The sequence below is a fragment of the Trichechus manatus genome, unplaced genomic scaffold (genome assembly GCF_000243295.1).
Source record: "Trichechus manatus latirostris isolate Lorelei unplaced genomic scaffold, TriManLat1.0 scaffold00142, whole genome shotgun sequence".
Taxonomy (NCBI): Eukaryota; Metazoa; Chordata; class Mammalia; order Sirenia; family Trichechidae; genus Trichechus; species Trichechus manatus.
The window spans coordinates 2,307,212-2,328,811 of record NW_004444078.1 but is presented as its reverse complement, the minus strand read 5'-3'; the positions used below and the strand labels follow the sequence as shown (position 1 = coordinate 2,328,811).

General features: G+C 40.9%; 1 protein-coding gene across 3 annotated transcripts in view; it reads right to left on the bottom strand.

Moving 5' to 3' along the window:
* NEMP2 (nuclear envelope integral membrane protein 2) overlaps positions 1-14,028 on the bottom strand; it is a 24,232-nt gene extending 10,204 nt beyond the window's left edge. For 2 of the 3 annotated variants that reach the window (XM_023739871.1, XM_004385605.2), the window contains exons 1-6: positions 13,912-14,028; positions 5,238-5,353; positions 3,412-3,643; positions 3,195-3,267; positions 1,941-2,034; positions 621-735 (exon numbers count right to left, since the gene is read on the bottom strand). In XM_023739871.1, coding sequence (XP_023595639.1) covers positions 621-735; positions 1,941-2,034; positions 3,195-3,267; positions 3,412-3,643; positions 5,238-5,353; positions 13,912-14,020 — 739 coding nt within the window. In that variant the 5' untranslated portion in view covers positions 14,021-14,028. The remainder of the gene's footprint in view (positions 1-620; positions 736-1,940; positions 2,035-3,194; positions 3,268-3,411; positions 3,644-5,237; positions 5,354-13,911) is intronic. The other variant, XM_023739872.1, reaches the window with a different exon arrangement.
* Positions 14,029-21,600: the final 7,572 nt, after the last annotated feature.

Sequence of the window (21,600 nt, the reverse complement as noted above, 5' to 3'; positions counted from 1 at the left end):
AGATCAAATTGACAACAGCAACTCAAAAGGTTTGATGGGAAGCCTGGGGGCAGTGAGTTGAAGATAATGGTGATGGAATAATTTGGAAAAGGATATGAGAATAGCAGCACAACTGGAAGAACGTAATTGATGTCACTGAGTTGTACATGTAGAAATTTTTGAAATGTTGTGTCTTTGGCTACGTATATTTTCATCAAAAAAGATAAAAGGTCCTCCAAGGTTGAGAAGGGAGAGTTTTGACATGTTGTGGGTTTGTTAACCAATGTCATAAAACAATATGGGTACTGACTGTGTTATGAGAAACTATTTGTTCTGTAAACCTTCACCTAAAGTACAACAAAAAAAAAATTAAAAAAAAAGAAGCATGTGTAGTTAAAAGGGACAGATAATTTTTTGTTCTTCTGATCATTAGTATAGAACTAAGAAGTCATGAGAAAATGTCGAAAATGAGACTGAAATGAACTGAAATCACAAACTATGGGAATAAAATATTATTTTTAAAAGCACTTCTGGAAATTTAGATGCTGGAGAGAACGCCTCTAAATTTATATCAAAAGAACACCTCTAGTTTTACTTTTCAGCTTTACCAAAATAGAATGTATTTTTTAAAATTTACCTACCTAATAAATATTTTCTGTTTTCATACCACAGCCACTTCAGAGCTTCCATCAATCGGCATAAAATGTAAACTGAAGCAAACCAACAACCAACCATTAAAGCCCCAAACGTGCTATACTGTGCATGGAAGAAAACAAACGACACATTTTTTTGGGTTCATTCGCTCTTATAAAAATAGAAGTAAACAAATAAACCCCTTGTATTAGAAACTTCTATATCAAACTGCATTGACATCAGTCTAAGATACTCTCTAGAGTCTCACTAGTTGAGGTGTGGTCCACCAACCAGCAGCATGACTCCACCTGGGAGCTTGTCGGAAATGCAGACTCTCAGGCCCGGCTCCAGACTGCTGAACCAGAATGTGCATTTAAACAAGCTCCCCAGGTGATCTGCATGCACATTAAAGTTGGAGAAGCACTGCTCTAAAGAATAAATTTACCTCAAAATAATGCTAGGCTGCAAGACTTAATCAGAGTAACTGCAATATTACCACCATGAACTAATATTTATTTATTCAAAACTAAATGCAGGGAATTATTTTACCAAAGGTGTTTCAGAGAACTAATGAACAAATCCCTAGACATGGCAATGCTGTAATTCAAGGCCTCGAGGGTTCAGTGTCATGTAATCCCTAAGCTCTGCCAAGACGAGAAATTTTCACTCAGCGTAGAATTAGCCTATCACTCTTAAGAAAAAACACATTTCCAAACCAAACCCACTGCCACTGAGTCCATTCTGACTCATAAAAGCCCGCTGCCATTGAGTCGATATAGCAACCCTATAGGACAAAGCAGAACTGCCCCACACGGTTTCCAAGGAGCACCTGGAGGATTCAAACTGCCGATTAGCAGCTGTAGCTCTTAACCACTACGCCACCAGGGTTTCTGCTCCGACTTATAGTGACCCAATAGGACAGGGTAGAACTGCCCCATAGAGTTTCCAAGGCTGTAATCTTTATGGAAGCAGACTGCCACATCTTTCTCCCGGTGAGCAGCTCGTGGATTTGAACTGCCGACTCTTCCATTAGCTGGTGAGCACTAACCACAGTGACACCAGGCTCCTTAAAAACACATTACTTAGAAAATAAAAACCTCTCAAAAAAAAAAAATCACCAAAACTTAATACTTAGTTAAGCCTACATTTAGTAGTAACTAAAACGGAATCTTTAGAAAAAGATACACTTTAATAAAAGCCAGTGTATACAATGAAGGAACATAGCTTGAATCAGGAGCAGTCAATCAATGAGAGCAACTTTGATCAATTTTTCATGTTTATGAGATCATAGTGTCCATTTTTTATTCATTTGCACATAAGATGCCTACCTTTGGAATGAACCTTTTCACCAACAGCAGGAGAAAGACAAATGTCATCAGAACACCTAGCATAGTCCCCAAAAAGTAATAGAAAATAGGGCTGCTGTGAAGACAAGCAGATGAAAGCTATTTAAATGCCATGTGGCACTTTAAGTATTAAAAACATGTTTAATGTAATGTCAGTAGCCATAAAGAATATTAAGAAAGAAAAAAAAACTCAGATGGCAGCTCTAATAACACCTTATACTCTTGAAAAATGAAATCAGTACTTGGAATTTATGGTAAATAGATTGCCACTAACTCAAAACAGGATGTCCGCATGACCATCTATATTCAGAGTCTGATTCAACAATAATTACTGAGCACCTATCGTGGAGCAGGCAGTGGCTGAGGGCTTCACATGCATTCACAGCAACCCGCTGAAACAGCCATCCATGTCCAAACTTTATAGAGGAGGAAACCAAGGCATCAGGAATTAAAAGACCTTCCCAAATTTAGTGTCTGAGAAATGGAGGATTCAGGGTCTCTGCCCAGCTCCTCTGATTCCAAGCTTTCCCCTCCTGCTATGTAGGCAGCAGACAGTTTATAAAGACCATGGATAACATGAAACACCTGGTTATATTCTGAGGAAAGCTACAAAATGAACAATGTTAAGAATAGTTAGCAAATGTTGGCTATTAACTAACACAACCAAGCTAAGAAGTAAGACACATTATCGGAAAGAGGCTCCTTTTTTCTATGAGAAATTGCAAATGTAAAATATCAGAACAATATATTTATCAGATATTTGTTAAATTCAACATTCTGCATCAGAGCCACAAATCTAGGAAGCAGCTTTAATGTAACAGAAAGAGCAAGGCATCTGGCATCAGAAAACCTGAGTATAAATCTTGGCCCTGGCAAGAAATAGTTGTGTGATGATGGATGTTGATTGTTTCATCTATAAAATAAGAACAGTAATACAAAGCTCACATAATTGTTATGATCAAATCAAATAAAATAATGCACGTTAATAGGTAAAATATAATCATGCATATGGATGCACTTCGTAACATATACATATCATGCTATGAAAATAACTGTTACTGTTTTTAAAGGTCTTTTAAGCACTATTTTCAGACCTACTGTCTGCAAAACCTAAAGCAAGAGGTTGTAAATAAGAACTACAAATGCACAGTAGTGTGGAAATATTTAGTGTATGGTCAAAAACGTCCTAAATGTCTTTTGATTTACAAGATTAAGAAAGTAAAAATTAATACTTACTGACTCAAGGTCTTTGCATAAAAAAAGAGGAAAATGCCTGCCATAGACACAAGGAAGAGATTGAAATCCATGACTAGAGTAAAAAAAAAAAAAAAAAAAAAACAGAAGAAACAAAGATTTTGTGTCAATGTAGTGTTAGAAAGAAAAGTCGATTTATTAAAATGTCACCCCTGAAAAACTGAATCCAGAAAGTCAAGTATATTAAAAATAGACTTACTGTTCTGATTCACTCTTATTATATAGATAAATATATTGCTGACAGGCTCCACAGAGAAACATACAGTCTCTCCATATGGATTGATGTTTATGGTTATGTCATTAGACTCCTCTGGTGTCCAAAAGTTATGAATCATACAGTTAATAAAAGATATAATGGTTTCTGGATACTGGCAATTATGTCTTTCTGTGATATATACAATATGGAGCAAGCCTGGACTGGTAATCTTCACCTACAAAACAAGAACAAGCAAATCCATAAACACAAAGTAAAACTTCTTATAAGCTTCTTAAAAGCAGAAGCGGAGGAGTAAAGAGAACCCATGACTGACTGAGTAAAGAACACTCAGATGCACATGGTAATGGTCTGACCCCAAGAACGGACCCTACAGATCTGTGTTTAGGACCAAACACACACTAGACTACAGATACTTTTGGAAGTGAATGTTTCTTTCTCCGGATTGTGTTTGATTTAACTCCCTCTCCTAGCAAGTGTGGAGCCCTGGTGGCACAACGCTTAAAGACTACGGCTGCTAAACTGCAAGTTACTGTGGCCAACAAACATGTGAAAAAGGATGAGATAGAAAGCAATAGTCGGCAAACTATTATTTGTATCACCAGTAATGGTACAAATGAACATCATATGCATCGTGATACAAAGCTCTAGCTATTCCCTCAGCCTAGAATACTCTTTTCCTAGACACTCTCTTGGGTAACTCATCATTTCCTTGAAATCTTTCTCAAATGTCACCTTCTCAACGAGAACTACCACGACCATTCTTTTTAATACTTCAGCTTGCCCCCTACACCTCAATCCCACTTATCTTACTCTACATTTTCTTTTTTCACAGCACTTACTAGTTTTGCAATTTTCCTCCCTATTACATTTATAGTTTATTATCTGTCTCTCTCTCCCCCCGAAAATGTAAACATCAATGGGGCAGGGATTCTGTTTTGTTCACTGATGTATCCTAACAACCCAGAACAGTTCCTAACACTCAGTAGGTGCTCAATATATATTTGTTGAATGTTAAATGAAGGAAAGCACTAGGCTATTGAAAGCAACTGCTATCTGGCCATACCTGAGATCAGAGGTAATGCCAAAATTTCTACTATGAGAGGAGCTTGGGATGGCAATTATTTTAGAAAGTAGGAGGGTGGGTGTTGTCTTGAGCTGTGTTTGAACAGCAAGCATACTGTATTCACTTTGATGGCATATTTATTTGGACTGGCTTGGGGAAGGTCTGATGAAGAGTACGGAGGAGTCAATGTCCCCTCTCATACAAAAAAAAAAAAAAAAAAAACCAAACCCGTTGCCATTGAGTTGATTCTGACTCACAGCAACCCTACAGAACAGAATAGAACTGCCACACAGGGTTTCTTAGGTGGTAATCTTTATGGGAGCAGACTGCCACATCCTTCTCTTGTGGAGCAGCTGGTAGGCTGGAACCACCAACCTTTCGATTAGCAGCTGAGCACTTAACCACTGAGCCACCAGGGCTCCTCCTCCCATACCAGCCACCCCTTAATCCACTTGTGTCTTCCCCATGTCAGCTTTCATACTGACACACAGCTCTAGGTCATACAAAACCTTTCTATTTTTGAAATTAAAAAAACCCATTGCTGTTGAGTCAATTCTGACTCATAGTGACCATATAGGACAGAGTAGAACTACCCTACAGGTTTTCCGAGGAGCAGCTAATAGATTCGAACTGCCGGCCTTTTGGCTAGCAGCTGAGTTCTTAACCACTACGCCACCAGGGCTTCATTTTTGAAATAGTACCTTTTTTGCCTGCCCTAAGACATGATTTAAAAGTAGTCCCTTACCTGTACAATTGACCACATGTACTTCCAATGTATTTGGATATTTTTATTGTAGCAGTAACAGTCTGACTTAGAACTTTCAATTACATCCATTTCCTTCAAAGCTTTACACCTTGAAGCTGAAAGATGGAAAAAAGAATACATTTCTTAAATATTTAATCTTATCTTTTTATTTATTTATTTTTATTCACAGGGATAATGGTAGCAGTCTTAGTATTCTATGACCAACAATTTCTTCTACATGGCAATTACAGTCCTTCTGTCATTCCAACCTAGCAGGAGATAGACAGTCCAGTGTCAATACTCATATGACATAGGAAGGCACTATAAGAGCACAGAGAATGGGCCCTTTTTCCATCCTGCAGTGGAGGGAAAGAATCAAGGGCAGCTTCCTAGAAGAGATGACACGTGAGCAGAGCACTGAAAGATAAGCAGGCGGCAACGAGGTGGAAGTTGGTGGAGGTGGGAAGTGTGTACAAAATCATGGAGAGAAATCATGTAAGTGAGTCAACCGTTCACAAAGATTAACTGCAGAGAATATATGAGGACATTTCAATACCTGAGGCTAGAAAGGTAAGCAGTGGACTTCATCCTAATAGCAGAGCATTGAAAGATTTTAGGTAAGTATTAGAGTCTTGAAGGAGTTCTAGTGGTGCAATGGTTAAATGCTCAGTTGCTAACTGAAAGATTGGTGGTTCGAAGCCACCAGCTACTCCACAGGACAAAGATGTGGCAGTCCGCTTCTGTAGAGATTTACACCCTTGGAAACCCTATGGGGCAGTTCTACTCTGTCCTATAGAGTTGCTATGAGTTGGAATCAACTCAACAGCAACGGGTTATGGGTTATCAGAGTCTCAGCAGGAAACTGGCGACACTCAGAAGGGTTTAACTGAAAAGGGTTCAGTGAAGATGTGGACAGGCAGGGTGAGGTTCCCAGCTACCAGCAAAAGCAGGAAGTCTTTAACACCGTTGGCCTGAAACAGTTAGAAGAGGACCTGATATTACTAGAAGAATGATAGTCTAATGGAACACATTAGTCACTGCCAGAAGTTCAATGGGATGGCAGGGTGAGGGTACTGGAGCCTCAACCTCGCTCTCCTGCCCTCCTGTCAGTACCTCTCATTGGCCAAACCCAACAGGAAGCTAGAGAACAAAGGAGCCCAGGCGATGCAGCCCACAGAGGTCAGCTTCCAGGCACAGAGCAGGGGAGAGAAGGGCGGGGAATGGGTCCATGGAAAGAGAGAATAATCAGCTTAATGAGGAAATGAAAACAGCACACTTGTGTTTTAGAAAGAGCACTCTGTAAGCAGTGTGGAATATTAGATGGGAAGAAGACTGAAAGCAGAATCACTAAGGAGGCAACTAAAGCAATCTAAGCAAAAAAACAAACTAAGTGAGGAGGGCAAAGGAACAGATTAAAGAGCACTTAGGAAGTGGAGGAGATTCAATAGATGAGGGAGAGCAAGAAGATGACATGAAGGTTTCTGGTGGATAGACAGATGGTGAGGCCCTGCATCTGGCTAAGAAATACTGGAGAAGAGCAAGCCGAAAGGGGGATGAGTTCAATTTTGGACAGACTGAGCTTTGGCTGGTGGGACCAAGTGAAGATGGAGAAGTCTGCAGCTCAGAAGAAATCTGGCTGGAGACAGATGTAAATATACAAGTGTGTGTGTGTTTAAATATGTGTGTGTGTGTTATAATATATACTAATACAATATAATCCATATATCACAATACAATATTCAGAAAGAGGGGAGATATGCCACAGTGCAGACAGTAGATATAGTAAATGTCACAAGAATATTACAAATGAATGGGGTCATTTTATTCTGTATCCATCACTGTATTCATATTTGAAATAAAGCAGGATAAAAGTTCTTAAGTTCTTCTGGATCCAGGATGCGGTGTCACCACTACATCTGTCAAACAGCAAAGAGGAACAGGGAATGCTCGTGGGCGCACACAGAAATGGCCCTTACAGTCAACCCCTGACTCCTCTTACGAAAGTGTGGTCAGCTGCTTCTCAGAAAAACCTGGAATGAAGCTAGAACAACCTGCTACCCTGAAATTGGGGAAGGATTGGGTAACCAGTAATAACTACTCAACAATTACATCCATTTAAGGAATAATATTGAAAAAACTCAGAAAGGTCCCTCTTCTGGCTAGGAATACCCTTAGCATTAAGCTGGAGAAAAGCAAAGACAGACTGGGGGAAAGAACACTCACCCACCCACTGCAAACACCCACCACTTCCAGAAATACAAAGAACTTCAAAAAAGCCAGGGTCCTCAGGCGGCTACGCATAGCAGGGAATTTACAGGAAGATCCAGTATATTCCACTGTGACATGGTATAATCATTTAATCTTTACTTAACATTGTGAAGAAATGCTTAAGCTTTTACATATACAAACAAATTTGCAGAGTTTGAAAGTCTAAGATGCAAATACAAAAACCTATGTAAGCCAGGTCTCAAAAAAAGCATGAGAAGGAAGCTCTAGAGGACGTCTGTTAAATATGGGATTCTAAAAATTAAAACCGCATTCCTGCATGGTTTTGTCTAAATACAAGAGCCCAGAGGGAGAATGCAGAACCTGTGCTACAAAATAGAAAGCAAGCAATGCTGAAGTGCAGTCTTGGGTATATTTGAGATGCAAATAATTCCTGGCCAAGGTCTTCACAAGGAAATGGCCATTCCCAGGACAACAAAGGGTTGGCAGCAAGCTGTAGAAAAGATGAATGTCTTAGAAGGCAGTGTAGAACCTGGAAGAATCTAAGCAAACTGATGAGAACACATTAAAACACATTAAAAGCCCTCAGATACTGAGCAGCAGAGATAGGATTAGAACAAGGTCTCCTGACCCGCCTTCCAGTATTTAATGCTCAGCTTTCACATGGCCTCCTGTGGTGCCTCTCAGTAGGAACTAGGGCTTAGTGGGGGACTAGAGATGAGAACTTTATATGGTCCTTGATAAGGGGGAGGAAGTCCTATCTACTGTAGGAAAGGGACCCATTCCAGCGGGACAAAATGGGTGAAGGGCACAAGGGCCACAGGCCCCAGCAGCTCCAGTCCTCATAAGAATGTTTTACTTCCAGCCAGTTCTGTCTTCAGGGTTACTCTTAACAGCACATGATGCTTTGGCAGCTTTTCTTGTTTGCACCTCCAGGGCTCTTGCCTGCAATCCCTCTCCTAGTGGGCTCCATTGCTTTAAGGGCTTGAATCAATGCCCGGTAAAACCACAGTGTTAGTGATCCAAGGGCATATCCTCTTTGTGAGGCCTGAGCTTTGCAACCGAATGCTGCCTTGACATGAAGTTTTCTCCATTTGGTCCAAGACTGTCTCCTAAATCATTTCATACCTGTAGCTCTTAAGAGCAAGATGATGCAATTTAAGTACAGTGCAATTATTTGAATTTAGGAGTAAATGTTTCTCTGTTGTCCAAGTCGTCTTGTACTTGGATTACTGTAAGGGGTCCCTGGGTACAAACGGTTAATGTGCTCAGCTGCTAACCCAAAATTTGGAGGTTCCAGACCACCAAGAGGTGTCTCGGAAGAAAGGTCTGGTAATCTAATTCCAAAAAAGCAGCCACTGAGGACCCTAGGGAGCACAGTTCTACCCTGACACACATGAGGTCACCATAAGTTGGAGTCGACTCGACGGCAACTACTGGGTTTTTAGTAGCTTGCAGATGGTCTCACCTGTTTCCAGAATTGCCCCCATGACTGCCCCCTACAGCCTATTCTCCACTCAGCAAATAGATCTTTTTTTTTAAACATTATCTTTTAAAAGCATCCATCAGAGCACATTAGTAACCTGCCAAAAACCCTCTAATGACTTCCCATTGAACCCATAATAATATCCATGCTCCTTTCTAAGGGCCCCTGTGCACCTCCATGACCTCTCCTGCACTTCCCTCCAGCTCTGGCTGCTCCAGCCACACCACCCTTCCAGCTCCTCCTCAAAATGCCAAGTCCACCCCCGCCTCAAGTCTTCGTACTTGCTGTTTTCTTGGCCTGCAACTCTCTTCCCCCGGATCTTGGCAGAGCTTGCTCCTTCTGATAATTTATGTCTTTGCTCAAACGTCACCTTTTTAGGAAGGCTTTCTCTGACCCCATTATCTAAAATAGCACACCCCAACTACCTTCACCCCCTTTCTTCTTATTCTGCTTTATTTTTTCATCATACTGCATATGGTTTTATTAGCTGATATTCTGTCTCCTCATGAAGTCAGGAACGATGCATGTTCATTGCTGTATACTCACCATTTGAAAAGCTCTGAGTTAAATATCTGTCCTCTGTGTGTTGTAATTTGAGAGGATTAGTGGGTTGTTTGGGCATGCGCAGCCTAGCCAGTGAAAGCCTGACTAATCTTTATAAGAGCCTCACCAGTGCCAGTTAGCACCATAAAGGAGGTACCCTCTGGCCCTCCCTTTGAGACAACCTGATGTAATAGGGCACCCTCTCCAGCTGGTTTTCATTTTACTCCTATTTGGTACATCAGTGTATTCTGGGTAAGGGACCTCCCAGTTAGAAGAAAAGAACTTGCTCTTAATGTCACCTCTGTCTTCAACCAGATTAAGGAAAGTAGAGATGGAAGTAGATTGTTCTGAATACCGATGCCTATAGAAATGCTACTAAAAACATGTTTCCAACAGTGTTCCCCACCGCAATTCTCCAGAGTGGCCTCTGGCTTTTGAGGTGAGGTTGATGTAGAATTTACACAATATACGTGACGTCACAGACAAGGTGTCAGCATATCATGGTGTCCTCTGGCTGCCCTCCATTCTTAGCACCTCTCTCCTGCACCTCAACCAACCCGCACAAGAATTCCTAAATATCCAAGGGACTAGGAACTCAGTCAACCACAAGAAGGCATAGGCCTAGCTCCAAGAGAGTTCACAAGAACCTTGAGCCACAGCCTAGTTAGACTAGGCATGAGACAGTAACTTGTGACAATCAGGATTGCTATTGAAGCAGGCCTATGGCCTTCCTAAAGAGAACCAGTTCTTTTCATCTTAGATTGATTAGGCTTCTCCTCCCTTCATCAATCTTCTTCTAGGGACATTTCATTATTAAGTGTCTACCTCCTCTATCTCCACCTGAGGGTGGAAAATAGAAAACACAAACAGTTTGACTGTTTATTTGCAACTCTATTACTTGATTTAACCCCTGACACTGAAGGCTATGAGGCTGTTTGTATGTCTGCAAGTTTCACTTATTCATGCTACCCCAGTCTTTGCTAGTTAATTGTGCAAGGATGGAACCTCCTGGTGGGAGATGTAGGCAAACATGAATATATCACAACAACAATCTCTCTAGGATGTAAACCAGAAAATGAAATGGAATTTCCTGGAATTTATAAAAACATAATAATAATCATTCATTTGGTCAGAAAAGAATGATACTTGCCTAGAGAGAGCCACTGCTTCCGCTTGGGACTGAAGCATCCCCACACTGGAGCCAGGAGCCCAGCTCTGTCTAGACTCCCAAGAATTTAGGAATATCTGGGGGACCAACTCTGAATGTCATCCTTATTATGGCTACCCCAGCAAGGCTGTGTTTCCAAGCCATGGAATTAGCATCTCCTTCCTTAACTCCTTATAGTCCTCAACAGGTTCCCTTGATTCTTTCAATAAACCTGACTTGTGGAGAAGAGTATATTTCTGGACAGTTGTGTCCAAACTGCTAAAACAAGTACGTGAGGTATTAACTATTTATATTACCAAAAGATTTGAGCCAGGGTGACCTGAACCAGTGGTATTTTAAATACCACTCAATTTACAAATATCCAGTTAACCTAATTTTAGGACTACATATCATAATTAAAAAGGAACAGCTGCATAGCACCTACTTTAATTAACAAATTGAATTTAAAATTACTCCTTTGTAGTACTTTTGCCACCAGGGCTCCTGTCATTTATTAGTTTTTCTAAATGCGTAAGTAAATATTCAGACTAAAGAATTCAGTCATAAATAAGGTAAAAATATTCAGTCAAAACTTCAGAAAAGAGCAGGTAGTACTTAAACCTACTTATAGAGCATGCTAAAAATAAAAAGCGCAAACACTTCTCAAATCTTAGCAGGTCTTAAACAGCCCCCAACATAAAAATATTTCAGCAATGTTCCTCCTGAAAACTTAACCTTAGATGGCTCTCAGATAAGAATCTTCAGATTAGACTATAACAGAGTAATACGACTTATTAAATTATACTGCTGTTTCCTCCATTTGATTTATAACTGTTTTTCTATTGGGGCAAGAGAAGGGGAGGTAGAAGTATATGAAAAAACAAACGAACAAAATACCAACAAACCTTAACTCGTGAGAGTTCAAATGAAGGAAGGATTTTTCTTGGTAATTTTTTTTTTAAATAAATTTTTATTTTCAAAGGAGTTAGCGTGTAGCACCAAAGTTACAAAGATGACTTTTCTATTCTATTAAGCCCAGTTTCTTTTTGTTTTGTTTTTTTTACCTGACCTGAGTATAAATCTTTGTTTTTATTTCTCCAAGAACATGCATAAAGAATAAAAATGAAATTAGCACATGCTACTGCACATTCGGGTCTGATTTTAACTTCAAATACAGATGTTTATTCTCCACAGGTGAATTCGAAAGCTGTGATTTCAAACAGTTTATTGTTATAGTTGAAGCCTGAACTTCATCTCAGCATCGTATGGTTTCTAGGGACCTCTCACCCACCGGCTGCAAACCAAGGGGAACTCTTGGCTTGTAGTTTCTCTTCCTCTCAGCCAGACAATAACCTACCCTCCCGTGCCAACTGCCTCTGACTTTCCTCCAAACAGTGTGACAGAATGCTGGCCTTGGTCTGGATGTTCTCCATTTTATGGAAAGGTGTGTGTGTTTATGACTGAATTTTAGAACAGGAAGGCACCTAACGTATCATCTCATCCAAGTCTCTCACATTATAGATGGGCCCCATTTTATGAAAGGAAGTACCAGCTATTCATCTCAGGGTTCCTTGTAAAACAATAGACTTTTGGAGTGGCAATGGTTCTTAGACTTAAGTCTAGCCGAGAGGTTCCAACATGGTGTCACTGGCACACCACAGGATCCTGGCTGCTTCACAGTCCACACTGTAAAGCCTATCTGGAATGGCTAGCATCACTATAAGGCTACAGACGTTGCCATTTTTCTTAGCTGTGGGCTAAGTGGCCACCCTACATGTCTTAGGCAGAAAAGACACTCTGATACTCGTTTATAAATGTTTTTGATTAACAAAATAGTGAAGTAAACTGTTACCACTAAATGTGGTAAGACAAACTTGAAAAAGTGTTCCCTGGTGACGAAAATACTGGAAACCATTCAGCCAATAGAACGTCTTCATTTTACTGATAAGAATACTACAGTCCATGAAGGTTATGTGCCTGGACCAAGCAGGTGACTGAATGCAATGACTGAACTAGAACTCAAGGTTTTGGGTGTTGGTCTGGGGCAACATCCAATTCCCTGGCTGCTGCCATGCCCATCCTCCTTCCTCTCAGATAGATCTGTGTTGTATATATATATATATTTTTTTTTTTTTTTTAATCAGTACATCCTGGCTACATCTCTTACTACTAAGCGCTCCTTTCCTCACCTGTAAAATGGGTATAATAACAGTACCTACCTCAATAGGGATACTATGAGTATTAAATAAGATAATGCAGTTAAAGCACTTTTAACATGCTTGGCATGTAGTAAACAATAAATGTTTGTTCAATGAAAGCTGTTGTAGAATGGATCCACAAAGCATAACTCTGCAAGAATTCCTGGGTTGGCAGTTGTCGCAGAGTCTGAAAATTGACTACCCAACATCCATTCTCCCTTTTATCCCTAAACACCCAGCCCTGATTTTATTGGTGGGGGTAGGGGGAAGGGGGGTTTATGTCCAGCTGAAAGACCACATTTGGTAGCCTCCCTTACAACCAGGGTAGCAATGAGATGAAAGGAAGTTGGTGAACGGTGCATCCAGGAAATCTTTTCAGAGATTTTGTGGAAAAAGCAATAAAACACAGGGATGCTAAGTAACCAAATTAACAGCAGTTCTAGAATTAGAAGTCGATTTTCCGACACTCCCCTTCTGTGCCAAGATTTTGAGAGCACTCCATGGACAGCCCCTAAAACCACTACGAGCTATCTCTTCTTTCCTGTCAGGCATTGTGCACACGTTAAACATCACATTAATTCCGTGAGGTGTCATTATGTTTTAATGTGACCAGTTACGTGCCTCCCTCCAGGTAACACATTTGAGCAGGGGCAGTGGAATTCCGCCTGATTCTAAAGCCAAAGCTCTAGTCCTCTTCTAGTCTTGGCTCCAACAACTAGCTCTATAGAGAAATAATGAGGTTTTCAACACAAACTGATACATTGTAAAAAAAAAAAAAAAAAAAAATTCGTGTGCTGAAAGTCGGGAGAGGTAAATTATAGGATAGGCTGTGCCAGCTACTAGCTGTGTGACCTTAAACAAATCATTACATTTCTGAGCTTTGGTTGCTTCTTCTGCAAAACGAGGAAACTGGGCCAGACTTCGAGCTCTGTTGTTGTTTCTAGTTCTAAAACGATAAACCGTCCAAGGGCCAGAGGAGAGCCCAGGGAAACGCAGACGGCGGGTAGAAACTATGCAACCTGTGCAGGCCGCTGCGCGCGCGCGCGCGCGCCCGCCGCCGGGTGCCCGGGTTACCTGACAACGCCGCCGCCACCTCCTCCTCCCCGTGCACCACGCCCGCGGGCAGTGTGGCCAGGAGCGGCAGCCAGAGCAGCAGCCACCGCAGGCCCGGGCGCAGCCGCATCCCGCCTGCGCGTCAGCTCCGCGCGGTCGAGTCGGGTCACGAACCCCTCGGAGCCGACTCGGCCTAGAGCAGCGGAAATGGCGCGCGACCGAGGAGGATGAGGCGGAGGTAGCGGTGAAGCCTGCACGCGGGAAAGGCGGAGACTCCGCCCCGGGGCGGAAGACTGCCTCCGGCCCGTAGCTCCGTTCCGCTCCCGGCTTCCTGGCCGACTAGCGCGGCTCCTCTTGGCCTGCTCAGGCTGCTCCCGGGCCTCCGCGGCCTCCCATCCCTTTGGCCTCCGGACCTCCCAGACTAACCCCCACTCTCGGCAGCCGGCGGAGGGCTTTCTCTGACTTTTGCCCCAAACTTGCCTGGCCGGCGCGGTGCAGGGGCTCAGTTCTCAAAGCTCCCATCGGTGACACCCTATTTCAGCAACTCCCCTTGTTTTTATAACTAAAGGTCAGTTTATTTATTTTTCTTTTGTATGTTTTACATTTTTCCTTTTTGTTAGTAAAAATAATAAATTGGAAATTTGGTTCATTAACACAGATACGTATGTCTAAGCTCATAAACACACCACATTTCAGGGTATAAGGAGGCCATAAAATGTCCCCTCACCAATGTAACAATCAGATATCCATTAAAATTAGCTCGTATTTAAAAAAAAATATGTGTAGGTGTACATATCTATTTATAGATAGATGTCTCGGGCAGCCTTAAAATTGATAATTAGTATAAAATTTACCCCGTGTGTCTGTTAGTTTGTCGTACTTTTGGGGGCTTGCTTGTTGCTGTGATGCTGGAAGCTATGCCACCAGTATTCAAATACCAGCAAGGTCACCCATAGTGGACAGGTTTCAACTGAGCTTCCAGACTAAGACAGACTAGGAACAAGGACCTGGCTGTCTACTTTTGAAAAAAAATTAGTAAAAACCTTATGAATAGCAACAGAACATTGTTTGATATACTGCAGGAAAATGAGCCCCTCAGGTTGGAAGACATTCAGAATATGACTGCGGAAGAGCTGCCTCCTCAGTGTAGAGTCAGCCTTAATGACGTGGATGGAGTTAAGCTTTCGGGACCTTAATTTGCTGATGTAGCCTGACTCAAAATGAGAAGAAACAGCTGCAAACATCCATTAATAATTGGAACGTGGAATGGACAAAGTATGAACCTAGGGAAATTGAAAATCATTAAAAATGAAATGAAACACATAGACATCAATAGCCTAGGCATTAGTGAGCTGAAATGGACTGATATTGGCCATTTTGAATTGGACAATCATATGGTCTACTCTCCTGGAAATGACAACTCAAAGAGGAATGGTGTTGGATTCATTGTCGAAAAGAACATTGCAAGATCTATGCTGAAGTACAGCACTGTCAGTGATAGGATAATATCCATACATCTACAAGGAAGACCAGTTAATACGACTCTTATTCAAATTTACCCACCAACCACTAAGGCCAAAGATGAAGAAAGTGAAGATTTTTACCAACTTTGGCAGTCTGAAATTGATCAAACATGCAATTGTGTTGTGTTGATAATTACTGGTGATTGGAAAGCGAAAGTTAGAAACTAAGAAGAAGAATTGGTAGTTGGAAAATATGACCTTGGTGACAGAAGTGATGCTGGAAGTTACATGATAGCATTTTGCAAGACCAACGACTTCTTCATTGCAAATACCTTTTTTCAACAACATAAATGGCAACTACACATGTGGACCTTGCTGGATGGAATACACAGGAATCAAGTCAGTGACATCTGTGGAAAGAGACAATGGAAAAGCTCAATATCATCAGTCAGAACAAGGCCAGGGGCTGACTTCAGAAGAGACCATTAATTGTTCATAGCAAGTTCAAGTTGAAACTGAAGAAAATTAGAACAAGCCCACGAAAGCAAAAGTACGACCTTGAGTATATCTCACCTGAGTTTAGAGACCATCTCAAGAATAGATTTGATGCATTGAACACTAATGACCAGACCAGTTGTAGAATGACATCAAGGACATCATACATGAAGAAAGCAAAACGTCATTACAAAGAGAAAGAAAAGACCAAAATGGATGTCAGAAGAGACTCTGAAACTTGCCCTTGAACATCAAGTAGCTAAAGTGAACAGAAGAAATGAGGAAGTAAAAGAGCTGAACAGAAGATTTCAAAGGGTGGCTCGAGAAGACAAAGTAAAGAATTATAATGACACGTGCAAAGACCTGCAGTTAGAAAACCGAAAGAGAAGAAAACACTCGGCATTTCTCAAGCTCAAAGAAATGAAGAAAAAATTCAAGCCTTCAGTTGCAATATTGAAGGATTCTATGGACAAAACACGGAACGACACAGGAAGTATCAAAAGAAGATGGAAGGAATACACAGAGTCACTGTACCAAAAAGAATTGGTCGACATTCAGTCATTTCAGGAGGTAGCATATGATCCGGAACCGATGGAAGAAGTCCAAGCTACACTGAAGGCACTGGCAAAAAACAAAGCTCCAGGAATTTACAGAATACCAATTGAGATGTTTCCACAAATGGATGCAGCGCTGGAAGTGCTCACTTGTCCATGCCAAGAAATTCGGAAGACAGCTTCCTGGCCAGCCAGCTGGAAGAGATCCGTGTTTATGCCTATTCCCAAGAAAGGTGATCTAACTGAATGTGGAAATTACCGAACAACATCATTCATATCACACACAAGTAAAAAGCAGCTGCAGCAGTATATCGACAGGGAATGGTGAGAAATTCAAGCTGGATTCAGAAGAGGATGTGGAACAATGGATATCATTTCTGATGTCAGATGGATCTTGGCTGAAAGCAGAGAATACCAGAAAAATGTTTACCTTTGTTTTGTTGACTATGCAAAGGCATTTGACTGTGTGGATCATAACAAATTAGAGATAACATTGTGAAGAGTGGGAATTCCAGAACACTTAGTTGTGCTCATGTGGAAACTGTACATAGACCAAGACACAGTCATTCAAACAGAACAAAGGGATACTACATAGTTTAAAGTCAGGAAAGGTGTGTGTCACCATGCTTATTTAATCTGTATGCTGAGCAAATAATCCAAGAAACTGGACTATATAAAGAAGAAGGGAGCATGAAGATTGGAGGAAGACTTATTAACAACCTATATTAAGCAGATGACACAACCTTGCTTGCTGAAAGTGAAGAGGACTTGAAGCACTTACTGATGAAGATCAAAGATCACAGCCTTCAGTATGGATTATACCTCAACATAAAACAAAAATCTGTACAACTGGAGCAATAAGCAACATCATGATAAAACGGAGAAAATATTGAAGTTCTCAAGGATTTCATTTTACTTGAATCCACAATCAACAGCCGTGGAAGTAGCAGTCAAGAAATCAAATGACTCATTGCACTGGACAAATCTGCTGCAAAAGATCTCTTTAAAGTGTTAAAAAGCGAAGATGTCACTTTAAGGACTAAGGTGTGCCTGACCCAAGCCATGGTGTTTTCAGTCACCACATATGCATGGGAAAGCTGGACAGTGAATAAGGAGGACTGAAGAATTGAAGCCTTTGAATTATGGTGTTGGTGAAGAATATTGAATATACTATGGACTGCCAGAAGAATGAACAAATCTGTCTTGGCAGAAGTACAACCAGAATGCTCCTTAGAAGCAAGGATAGCGAGACTACGGCTCACGTACTTTGGACATGTTATCAGGAGGGATCAATCCCTGGAAAAGGACATCATGCTTGGTAAAATAGAGGGTCAGCAAAAAAGAGGAAGACCCTCAATGAGCTGGATTGACACAGGGGCTGCAACAGTGGGCTCAAGCATAACAAAGATTATGAGGATGGCACAGGGCCAGGCAGTGTTTCATTCTGTTGTAGGTAGTGTCACTATGAGTTGGAGCTGACTCGATAGCACCTAACAACAACAACAACATAGAATTTACAATCTTAAATAATACAGTGCTGTACTTATTTATTTATTCTTCAACAACAGACCTTCCTTGGACCCTGGAAATCCATTAATGTGATTTAATATACCATACTTAACACTTAGTAGGGCAAAAGGTCATTTCCTCTTCTCTGATCTCATCTTCTGCTGAAGTACTTTACATACATACCTATTGCTGTTGAGTGGATTCCGACTCATAACAACCCTACAGGACAGAGTAGAACTGCCTCATAGGGTTTCCAAGGAGCAGCTGGTGGATTGGAACTGTGGACCTTTTGTTTAGTAGTGGAGCTCCTAATCACTGTGCCAGCAGGGCTCCACAGGGGACTCAGTTGTAACAGAAATCAGCCTCTAAAAGGAGCTCAGTCTCATTTATTCTAAAAAGTCTGAGTAGGGTCTAACTAAAAGGCTTCCTGGTTCAAAATAAGGTTGAACCAACTTCCTTCAAGCCCTTAGCACCATACATATACCCATATATGCTTTTAGAAAGTTAAGAAATCTCTATGTAAGGGACTCTTCAGGGTGATGATTTCTACAAATAAACTGTCATTACTTGTTATTACATATCTGACTCCTGCACAATGTCTCCAGAAAAATGGCAGAGCCCTTGGTTCAATTCTTTTTCCCTGTGTTCCCCTGGGAGGTGTGTAGTTGTCTTTTCCATAGCCTTTTTTTTTTTTTTTTAAACCTAACCACATTTGTTTTTTATTTAGTTTAATTTTGGATGGCACCATGGAAAGTGGCTATAAGAATCAAGTGAATTCTTTAATGTTTTTCTGCAGCTGTATCTGGTAGAGGAATAAAACAGTTTGCAAACCAATGGAATGGAATTGAAAGTCTAGAAATGAATCCATACATAATGGTCAACTGATTTTCAACAAGGGTGCTTAGTCCATTCAATGGAGAAGGAAGAGTTTCTTCCATAAATGATGCTGGGAAGATTGGATTTCCACATACAGAAGACTTAATCAGCATCCATGCCTTACACCATACACAAAAACCAATTCAAAATGGATAGAGACCTAAATGTGAAAACTAAAACCATAAAATTCTAAGAAGAAAGGGGTGATACTGTGGGACCTAGTGTTTAACAATAGATAATAAGATATGACAACAAAAGCTCAAAGGACAAAAGACAAAATAGATAAATGGGCCCTCATAAAAAATTAAATACTTTTGTACATCAAAGGACTTTATCAACAAAGTGAAAAGACAACCCATTGATTGGGACAAAAATTTAGGGAACCAAATATCAAATGCGGGCTTAATATCCAAAAAAAAAACTGTATAAAACTTCTACAGCTTAACAACAAAAGACAGACAACCCATTCAAAAAATAGGCAAAGGACTTGAACGGGTAGTTCACAAAGAGGCTATTCAAATGGCCAACAAGACCATGAAAAGATGCTCAACATCTTTAGTTGATGTTGAGTGGATTATGACTCATTAGCCATTAGGTAGCTGCAAATCAAAACCACAATGAGATATCACCTTAACCTCAATATAATGGTAACGATAAAAAACAAACAAATAACCACAAAACGGAAAACGACAGGTACTGGTGAACCTGTGGAGAAACTGTAAACCTCGTCCATTTCTGGTGGGAATGTTAAATGGTGCACCCACTGTGGAAAACAGTTTGGCAGTTCCTCAAAAAGTCGAACATCGTTGTTGTTAGGTGCTCTTTACTCAATTCCAACTCATAACAATCCTATGTACAACAGAACGAAACACTGCCCAGTGCTGACCCATCCTCACAACTGGACCAATAAGCAGCACCATGATAAATGGAGAAAATATTGAAGTTGTCAAAGATTTCATTTTACTTGGATCCACAATCAACACCCATGGAAGCAGCTGTCAATAAATCAAACAACATATTGCATTAGGCAAATCTGCTGCAAGAGACCTCTTTAAAATGTTGAAAAGCAAGTATGTCACTTTGAGGACTAAGGTGCACCTGACCCAAGCCGTGGTATTTTCAGTTGCCCAATATGCATGTGAAAGCTGGACAATGAGTAAGGAAGACCAAAGAAGAACTGATACCTTTGAATTACGGTGTTGGTGAAAAATATTGAATATACCATGGACTGCCAGCAGAATGAATAAGTCTCTCTTAGAAGTGCAACTTTGGAAGTGAGAATGGTGAGACTTCGTCTCATATTCTTTGGGCATGTTATCAGGAAGGACCAGTCCCTGGAGAGGGACATCATGGCTTGGTAAGGTAGAAGGTCAGTGAAAAAGAGGAAGACCCTCGATGAGATGGATTGACACAGTGGCTGCAACAATGGGCTCAAACATAGCAATGATTGTGAGGATGGCACAGGACCGGCAGTGTTTCATTCTGTTGTACGCAAGGTAGCTACAGTGAGAAGCGACTCGATGGCACCTAACAACAACAACAACAGATTGAGTAAGTATGGTGAAAGGATACAACCCTCATGCATACCTTTCCTGATTTTAAACCACATAATATTTCTTTGTTCTATTTGAATGACTGCCTCTTGGTCTATATACATGTTCCGCATGAGCACAATTAAGTGTTCTGAAATTCCCGTTCTTTGTAATTTATCCATAATTTGTTATGATCCTCACACAGTCGAATGCTTTGCATAGGCAATAAAACACAGGGAAACATCCTTCCGGTATTTTCTGCTTTCAGTCAAGATCCATCTGACATTGGCGATGATATCCCCTGTTCTATGTCCTCTTCTGAATCCAGCTTGAAATTCTGGCAGTTTCCTGTGATATTAATGATATTGTTGGATAATTTCACATTCTGCTGCATCACGTTTCTTTGGATTGGGCAAAAATATGGATGTTTTCTAGTTGGTTGGCCAGATAGCTCTCTTCCAAATTTCTTTATATAGATGAGTGAGCACTTCCATCGTTGCATCCATTTGTTGAAATATCTCACTTAGTATTCCATCAATTCCTGGAGCCTTGTTTTTTGCCAATGCCTTCAGTGTTGCTTGAAATTATTTCTTCAACAGTTGAATGTAGAACTACCATGTTGTTGTTGTTGCACCTAATGGGTTCCGACTCATAGTGACCCTATGTACAACAGAATGAAACACTGTCCGGTCCTGCGCCATCCTCGCAATTGTTGTTATGCTTGAGCCCGTTGTTGCAGCCACTATGTCGGTCCATCTCATTGAGAGTCTTCCTCTTTTTCACTGACCCTCTACTCTGCCAAGAATGATGTCCTCTTCCAAGGACTGGTCCCTCCTGATAACATGTCCAAAGTATGTGAGACGAAGTCTCACCATCCTTGCTTCTAAGAAGCATTCTGGTTGTACTTTTTCCAAGACAGATTTGTTCGTTCTTTTGGCAGTCCACGGTATATTCAATGTTCTTCCCCAACACCACAATTCAAAGGCGTCAATTCTTCTCCAATCTTAGTTATTGATTGTCCAGCTTTCACATGCATATGAGGCAATTGAAAACACCATGGTTTGGGTCAGGCGCACCTTAGTCTTCAAGGTGACATCTTTGCTTTTTAACACTTTAAAGGGATCTTTTGCAGTAGATTTTCCCAGTGCAATGATTTCTTGACTGCTGCTTCCATGGGTGTTGACTGTGGACCCAAGTAAAATGAAATCCTTGACTACAATATTTTCTCCATTTATCATGATGTTGCTTATTGGTCCAGTTGTGAGGATTTTTGTTTCTTTA